The 9,022-nt window shown below is 35.6% G+C and overlaps 1 protein-coding gene across 2 annotated transcripts; it reads left to right on the top strand.

The window, feature by feature from the left end:
- Positions 1-1,203: 1,203 nt before the first annotated feature.
- LOC120255909 (protein FRA10AC1) lies at positions 1,204-6,499 on the top strand. Of its 2 annotated transcripts, XM_039263680.1 has the most exons (11): positions 1,206-1,332; positions 1,441-1,508; positions 3,066-3,147; positions 3,495-3,578; positions 3,979-4,018; positions 4,282-4,327; positions 4,918-4,976; positions 5,088-5,155; positions 5,357-5,440; positions 5,558-5,625; positions 6,308-6,499. In XM_039263680.1, exons 1-11 carry the CDS (start codon positions 1,277-1,279, stop codon positions 6,391-6,393), a joined length of 741 nt encoding a protein of 246 aa, XP_039119614.1. In that variant the 5' UTR covers positions 1,206-1,276; the 3' UTR covers positions 6,394-6,499. The 2 variants fall into 2 exon arrangements, with proteins under 2 accessions (XP_039119615.1, XP_039119614.1); XM_039263681.1 differs by lacking the exons at positions 5,558-5,625; positions 6,308-6,499 and having other exon boundaries at positions 1,204-1,332; positions 5,365-5,425.
- Positions 6,500-9,022: the final 2,523 nt, after the last annotated feature.

Consider the following 9,022-nt stretch of genomic DNA (forward strand, 5'->3'; position numbering starts at 1 on the left):
CCCCTTTCGCCCCGTTTGGTGCATACTTAAGCAAATACCAGTTTTGCATGTGTAAATTATTTAGTTTATTTCACTCATAGCCACAAATGTTTGTAATTTATATCGTTGTGACCAATTTTTTTTTTTTTTGTAACACAAAAACCACTAAACTTTTCTCCAAATGCACTTGTGGCCATAATGGCTTGTTTTTAAGACAATTTCTGGCTAGTGTGCTGAGGTGGCATTGACATGGCGCCGGAAACCTCCTTAAACAGGTCATTTATGGGCTCACATGCAATCGGAGAAAAGTTAAGTGGCTTTTGTGTTTGAAAAAAAAAATTATGGTTAAAGCGTTATATAGTTCAGACATTTGCGACCATGAGTGAAATGAACCCGTAAACCATTTGATTCGCACATGGATATAGTATAAGCAGTATAGCACAATAAAAATGGGTGATGTACAACATAAGTATTTGTATTGTTTAATAAACAACACAAAATAATACTGGACAAAAAAAAAGATAAATTTCCATAATACCTTTTGCACTATTCGAATGGCTCGCTTGTGGAGGTGGTCAGTTATCGGCTGATGTTGGTGGTGGGATGATGTTGGTGGCTCGCTGTGATGATTGATGGTGGTTAGTTCCTCAGCGGTGACGATGGTTAGACAATGCCAGTGTCCAACCTGAGACGATCACCGTAGTCAATGGCCTGTTGATAGCGATCGCCGATGGCCAGTTGACTGCAGAGGATAGTGGTTAGCAAAGATGGATGGTAACCAGAACATTACTGTAATTTTTTTTATTTTACTTGAGGGCAATAATGTCATTAGTTGTTCTGTCTCTCACTTGAATTCTTGTACCATGGTTATGGCAATACAAAAAACCATCAAATTATGATGGCCGTCACAACTCTTGTTCTATACTCACACTCCATCTACAAATCAAACAAAGCAAAGATTGTATCATGTTGTCCCTTGATTTTTTTTGCATGGATGAAACACACCCTAACAAAATTTAAATAACATGTTTATCTTAAAATAATTTTCTTTTGTTAATAGTTGATTAGGACAATAAATAATTAATAAAGAAAACAAAATAACACGTTTAATATAAGAGAAAAAAAATTCTAATTTCAACTTTGCCAGGGTACCAACGTAATAACGAATATATGCAGGGGTATCCAAGCAAATAATGAAACTTTTTTTATTTTTTGGGGCAAAATCAACCTCTTGAAGAGAAATTATGCCCTAATAAGCAAGAGCACAATCATTGGAGCAATTGCGCTCGAGAGGGAGATGGCGTCTTTGGGTTCTCTCAAATCCGCGATCTTCGACAAGGAAGAGAAGAAGCTGTGAGAATCTCCTTTCCTTCTAATTTCTCTCCTTTTTCTATGGAAAATTGAAGTATTTTTTATGCATTCTGATCTATTAAAGAGATTAATCTTTGCCCGTCGATGCAGGCAATACCAATCCCACATCAGAGGTCTCAATGCTTACGATCGGCACAAGAAGTTCATCAATGATTATGGTATTGGTGTTATTTTCCTGTTTGATTTTCTCCCAGTGATTCAATCAACAGTTCCTTCAAAAAGCTTTTTTTTAAAAATCAAATTAGTGGTTTTTGTAATTTCTAAAGTTATTTTGCAAGTAGTTCAGATTATTGGTGTAGATGACCTGCAAATTTGCTTGATGTGGGTTTTTTAGTTCATCACACATCATGTTTTTTTGGAAATTATCAATTGTTAGTGATGTAGTGATTTATAAAAGTTTTATAAAAAATAGCTTTCAGTTGAAGATGGAAGCTTGTCTATCAGTTTTCTTGGGAATTTAGATATTTACAAGAATTGCAAGCTCGGGATTGAGCTTATTAGAATTCACTGATAGTTAATAGTAAATCAACTCTGAGATGTACATATGCTCATTAATCATATATTTGCATTCATACATGCAAATATTCATGTGTTTCTGTCCATGTTTAAAAATGCTTTTTCAAGGATTTAGATTGGGACTCATTTGTTATTTAAGACACATGGTTTATTTTTGCCTGAATGACTGGTTAGTGTTAACTATGTGATGTTTACTTTTTAACAATGTTGTTGATTTTCTTCCCTCTTTCATCTTTCCACCTATAGCATGTTTCTTTTGTATTGAAAATCCAGGATTGTCCATGTTAAACTAGTTCTTCTTGTAATACAATCAGAATTTCGCTAAGTAGCTCAAAATCAGAGACAAATATTGCACTGTAAGCACCCAACCACTTGGATACTATGAAATAAACGCAAATAATGAGATGGTTATTTGCTGTATACTAGTGTCCTATATCAAGCAGGTGATGAACAGTCCCCTTCATGAAAGAAAGAGGTGGGGGGCTACATGCATCTGTACATTTAAACTATTAAATTTAACCAAGTTGTGGTTCTTATCTTGTTGCATTTTCTTTCTTTCTATGCCTCTCTTATATCTTTATTTCCTCTCTTCTTTCCATACAATTAACTAAAGCCTCTTGCTCTCATTTCCCTTATCTTTCCTCTTTTTTCTTTACCAAAAATTCTTTATGTGAAATTATGTTATAGAAATGATGTTTTTGTGCCCTTGTGCCAACAACATCAATTTATTATCTGCACACCATGTCTTTAAGTTTATTATTTAAAGTCTATTGTTGAATGAATGATATTTCAAATGTATCCCTAACTTAACTTCTGCATGTATGTCTCTGTAAAAGTCAACTAAGGAAAGGGATGTTCAATTTGTGAAAACCAGATGCCTTGTAGTTCTGGTAGGTGTTCTAGTAAGGGTGAACATTATTAGGATTCTGTATGGTGAAATAAAGAGATTTTTGAAATGTAGGTTTATAGGGTTATAGAAGAAGCTATGTCATTTTTACGGCTATATGCAGAAATCTACCTATTTTTGATGGCTAGCAAAGGTCCCAATGTGCTTTTATTCTTCAGTTATCCAAGTATTTGCTAAACTCACAATGAAAGAGCCAATGCAGAAGTAAATAACCCTAGCCTTCTCCAATTATCTTTTGTTGAACTTAGAGAGTTTTAAATTCCTGTTCTAATAAGTTGTATTTTTTGTGCAGTTCGATTTTATGGAAATTCAAAGAATACACATGACAATTTGCCTATCAAAACTGACCAAGATACTATCAGAGAAAACTACAGGTACAGTTCTTTTATTTAATTTTTAAATAGAACTCATGTAATTAATGTTTTTATGGATAATATGACAGATCACCATGCTAATTGATAATAATTACAAGTAAATTGTGTATCTGTATGTCCTGTAATTAGTCAGATGATTTTGTACAAAGTGAGTATCATTATACTTATCCATGTGGGTTGTTGCAGCATTAATCAATCTTTTGGCACCATGGGCCATGTTTAATGGTTTTTTTTAGCATATGCATTTAAGTGATCCTTTTCTTACTATATGCTTGTTTTTTAACCAGTGTACTAACAATTTGCATGTCTATGGAAACTGATGTGTCTATTTTTGTTAACATATGTAGATTCATTGTTAATGAAGAAGATGATATGGACTCAACTTGGGAGAAAAGGCTTGTCAAGCGATACTATGACAAACTTTTTAAAGAGTATCCTTCATTCTTTTGCCAAACTGCCTGCCTCTGCCATCTATCTTCTTTCTTCTAGGTCATACTGCTACCATTCATGATTCAAAACTTCAATTTATGCTTGATCTCTTAGTAAGTACGATCCTGAAGTAAAGTAATGATAACCAGTGAAATTTGATGATCAATCTTAAGTTGTGTACTGATCTGGTATTGTTAGCTCTGATTTACATCTGTATAAAGTGTTCAAAAGATGAATATCAATGTTCTGGTTCATCTACTTGAAGTTGAAGTTCAACTTTTTCTCTAAAAAATTTAAGTCGTTCATTTTTTTTTTGAACTCCTTGCTTCATATAGTTTATAAGCATTCACCATTGATGAGCTTTGCTAGCTACATATACTAAGAAGCCTTAACTTGTGAAAGATATTGCATTGCAGACATGTCTCACTACAAAAAAGGCAAGGTATGCCTCATTTAGTAAATTATTATTTATTTCTTCTGTCTTTAAACATCTTAATTGAAGTTCTTTTGTGTGACTATTGCAAATGATATTTTTTCACTTATTTCTGTTCTCATCTTATCCCAAAAGAAAATATGCTTCAGGTTCAGGTCAAAGAATCAATGTTTAGCCCATCCTTTTGAATTTTGCAAAACTTTTCCTTGATTTCATAGTGCAGTTTTTACTAGAACGTGATTATTTCTTAATGATGGTATTCTTCTTTACAGATTGGCCTAAGGTGGAGAACTGAAAAAGAAGTTGTATCTGGAAAAGGTGACCTACAATACAAAAACCTCTCTTGCAATGGCTTTTACCTGTTCTTTTTCCATGAGTGTGAAACTTAAATTTAATGCAATTATCTGATCATGAATGGTACCTCACCTAAAATTGTGTTCTTGGTGTTGACATTGGGCCACCACCATTAAATGGCAATTCCATCACAGTTGTGGAAGGTGTGGCTTGTGTTAGTTCTTTATAAGAGTGGAATTTGGTAAAAATTTGTTTCTAAGTGAGAGAAGAATTTATGGTTGCATAAGGATGGGCTCTGAAAGAAGTTGAGGTGCCTGCTCCTGCAAGCTTTAGGTGTACTAATGTGCTAATATCCATAAAATACTGAAGGGCCTGCTTGGAAAGATTTTGAGTCCCTAATGCTGGAGTGGTCTCTAAATAAAAAATGTTTATATTTGTCATGTTTGTATGAAGACTACATATGCTACTCGTTTGGTTTTCTTCTTTTTCTCTTAAGTGGATGTGTTTCCTTGTTGAGATTGTCGTAAGGTATGGTATACTTCTATAATTACTTTTTCACAGCCCTGTCATTGAACTTAGAAATGCTAATGCTACTGTGTCATTTTGTTCGACAGGCCAGTTTGTGTGTGGCAATAAGCATTGTGATGAGAAAGATGGCTTAGGAAGTTACGAGGTATGTTGTCTGTTTTTGTTTGTTGGACATCGTTTAACTTGTATTAAACATGGCTTGAATAAACTTGCAACTCTGAATTTCATACATTTAATTTGTCTATTGTATTTACAGGTAAACTTTTCTTACTTAGAAGCAGGTGAAAATAAACAAGCACTTGTGAAATTGGTTGCTTGCAAGAGGTTAGCTGTTTTTTAACATCTCTAGTGGATTTTGTGCGGCTGTGATGTATTCATTATTTTCTCTAGATATATTTGGTTGCTGTGAAATTGAAATTCATGATAGTTCACAGAAACTATTGTTCTGTAACTTCTTAGTATGAGACTAAACTTTTTGATACATAAGAGGACCACACCATCTTGATTGGATCTTTTTTTGTCAAGATGTGCAGAAAAGCTTGTCTATAAGAGGCAGAAAGAAAAGGAGAGATCAGAAGCACAAGCAAAAGACAAGGAGAAAAGGAAGAGGTTGTAACTAGATTCTCTTCTGTTAATATCATGTGGGCTGTGAAAAGAGCACTTTTTGAATTTTTAACTTCTATGAGTAATTGACATGGGGTGTTTTTTTTTCTTTTTCAATAATAGAGAAAGGACAAGGCATGATGAAAGCTCGGAAGATGGATACAGCAGTAATCCTGATAAAAGGAAAAAGGGTACTTATCTCCTCCTACTCCTTTTTACATCTTACCTGCGCTTCTTATATGTTATTGGTGCATGGTGCACACACCAGGTGTTTTATCAATATCTTGTTCATCAATTAGTCTGTTGACAATTCATTGTGCTTCTTGGTCTATGAACAAAGGAGGGTGATTTTTTGGCTTCTATGTCCCTGTTTTCCAGCTCTTGATTATTCTCACTTCCTAAATTTTAAAAATTTTTGTAAGAACGGAAGAACCAGAGTAGATGGCATTGAGCTTTACAAAAATCTTACCAACAATAATGTCATTAACTTAAGTTTCAATAGGAGTGCCGAACTGATAAAAAGTAAACATGGATTGAATCACTTGCTTTTGTCTGATTTTTGACAAATGTTACTCAAGACTTGGAAACTCATCTATGTTCAACTTTGATCAGCTTTAAAATAATGCTGATATAAAGAAATAATTACTATCACTAGTTTTTCTTTAAACAGTTTGCTTATCCTATTCATATGAATGCCTACAAAAAGTAGATGTTTTGCTTGAGCTTTCTCTCTTTCCTATGCTGGTCGAATGAGTTATGTCCTCGTCCGTCCAAAGTGCGGCCCTAAGTCCTTATGCTTTTTCAATGATACTGTGCTTTTGTATTGTGAACAAACCGATATATTCAGTAAGCTGCTATTTGTTGTGTGCTCAGGGAAAATAACCTCATCTTCAGCAACCAGCAAAAAGAGAAGGGACGAAGAAGACTTTGATGAGTTTCTTGAGGGAATGTTTCTATAATTTGACTTCTTGTGTTCCTTTAACTGTTATCAGTCATGAGTTATTTGTATTTTCATGTAAATTATTGTCATAGATTGCAATGAAACGTTAGTAATGTTTGATCTGATGCACATTGTCTTTATACAAGCATCCAACTAGAAATTAATCAAAGGCTATAATAAATTATGTCTCTTATAAATGTGACATTTGTGCTCCAGTTTTATAGTTCATTTGCAGGTTATGGAAAAAATATTCCATAACCTGTGAAGGAAGTGTTATTTCCTGTATGATTTATTTATTTATTTATTTTTGATAAATGCGACAAGCGTAATTGATGAGGGTTGTACATATGGATTGAGAAATTATTATCTAGCTTGTGCGTCTTTACCTGTTATTTTTAGATGCACCCAGTGATGTAGGGTTTTGGGCTGCAAATCTATACTTGCAAATTTATATTTGAACCCAGAAGCCATCACCATCATATGCGTCTAGTGAAACTTGAACTCGGGATCATTTAGGTTGAAAATCTTTTGATTGCATCTAGTTAGTCATCATAATAAATAATATTGCCTAGGCATTATAAAAAATAATATTGCTTGACTCGATTAGTGTCGCTAGGCTAGAAACACTTTGGTTGAGTTTAATTAATTATCATAATAAATAATATTTGCAATATATACGGAAAATTCTCAATCCTAGCTGAACATGCTCTGTGATTTAACATTATAATTTTGAAATTTCAATTGGCCTTTCATATATTTTTTTCCCTCTAGCTTTGACTTAAGCCATACACTACTAAACAGTACAATTTCAGCACAAAAATAAATAAACTAATTCCATCAAAATCCACATGTCAATCTCCTATTAGTCCCCTCTTCACCACAAAACTCAAACCCAACATCCAATAAAACTCCTTCCCTCCATGATAAACCTCCACGTGGAGTCCTCCAATTGGCCATCCATTCCGAACAGATAAGATAACTAAATGCCACCTTTTAACATCCATCAACCACCTCCTTCACACTCACCTCATCCACAGCTCTCCTTCCCCTTCTCTTCACCAAACTCACAACCTCATCATCATCATCAAGAAATGGCATCACTGACCATGATGGCATCCTTCGTCGGTGGCGTCACCGCCGTCAAGCGGCCGTGGAACAACCACCGCCGGAGCCTCACCGTCCCAAAAGCTCAAATCCAAGACTCTACTAAGAAGACTACCAATGACAATGGAGATGACAACAACATCAATGACCACAACAACAACGGACGCAGAGCTGTGATGTTTGCCGCCGCCGCAGCCGCCATTTGTGCTGCAGGGATCTCGTCCCGGCCGCCATGGCTGATGAACCCAAGCCGGGGACTCCGGACGCAAAGAAGGCCTATGCTCCCATTTGTGTCACCATGCCAACTGCTAAAATTTGCCACAAATGAGAGACCATGTATTTCTGTGTTCTTGAATGACTATATATTGTCATATATAATTGTAATTTGTAACTCTTATGTGTCTTTCTTTGTATGTGCATGAGCATGAAGATTGAATGGATTTTCTTGTTGTCTGTTTCAATGCATTTGTGGATTTTCAATCTTTGTTGTTTAAGTTTAATATTATTTAGAAGAATGCATGGCTTTATTTTTAATTCACTCTCCTTTTTTTTTTTTTTGCTAAAATTTTAGAAACAACAAAAAACTAAACAGACCCACCCACCAGGCGGCCAACCGATCACCTCCCAAACAACTAGCCCATGTCCTGATCAGAGACCCCATCACCTAGAGCAGCTCCATCAGTGGAATCAATACGATGTCTCAGGAACACTAAACTGTGGCGAAGTGTCGACAGAACACACTTTGCTTGTTTGTTAATGAACATGAAGATTTGATGGGGTTGTTTTGGTATTTTTTTAATGAATTTGTGGATTTTTTGAAAAGGTGGAAAAACCACATTTATTACTCAAAGAGAAGGGTAACAACATGCCAACACGAACGGACAAGACCAACAACTAAAACAACAGACTCACTGGATGTGGGCACAAAAGAAACAACAAAAACTAAGCAGACCAACCCACCTCGGCAGCCAACCGATCATCTCCAGAACAACTAGCCCATGTCCTTATCAGAGACCCTATCACCTAGAGCAGCTCCATCAGTGGAATCGACACGATGTCTCGGGAACACTAAACTATGGCGAAGTGTCGACGTATGCTCCTCAAACTTCGCTTGTTGGGCAGTAGGGGTTTGGGAACTTGCCAAGGAACTCCAACTATGTTTTGTTGTAACGATGGAGTTCTGCAATTTCTCCTTCTTCACATCTGTTGGAGATTGGTTGCCCATGCCTATACCCTTCTTCACAGAGTGCGGGGGCAATGCCACATAACATGCTTGCTCTGTCTATCTGGAGGATGGTTTTATCAGCCTCATACTCTCGTAATGTCGTTTGCAATGGGAGTTTGGTTAGCCGGAATGATAGAGTTAACAATGTTACTTAAGTATGGGAAGATACATTTGATCCTTTCTACAGGATCTAACTTCGAATGCTCCGCAGTCCTTTTGTCAATATCCTTGGGGTTTGTGGCCATTTGAGTTTCAGGATAGCAGTGACATGTCTAAAAGATTTTGCAAAATTTTCATCCTATTTTTTTCCAAAGACCTT

Source organism: Dioscorea cayenensis, unplaced genomic scaffold (assembly GCF_009730915.1).
Source record: "Dioscorea cayenensis subsp. rotundata cultivar TDr96_F1 unplaced genomic scaffold, TDr96_F1_v2_PseudoChromosome.rev07_lg8_w22 25.fasta BLBR01001238.1, whole genome shotgun sequence".
NCBI classification, from domain to species: domain Eukaryota; kingdom Viridiplantae; phylum Streptophyta; class Magnoliopsida; order Dioscoreales; family Dioscoreaceae; genus Dioscorea; species Dioscorea cayenensis.

Coding starts and splice junctions, on each gene's coding strand:
- LOC120255909 (XM_039263680.1), top strand. CDS start 1,277: ATGGCGTCTTTGGGTTCTCTCAAATCCGCGATCTTCGACAAGGAAGAG. Junction 3,579..3,978: donor TATGACAAACTTTTTAAAGA/GTATCCTTCATT, acceptor AACTTGTGAAAG/ATATTGCATTGCAGACATGT. Junction 5,156..5,356: donor AAATTGGTTGCTTGCAAGAG/GTTAGCTGTTTT, acceptor TTTTTTGTCAAG/ATGTGCAGAAAAGCTTGTCT.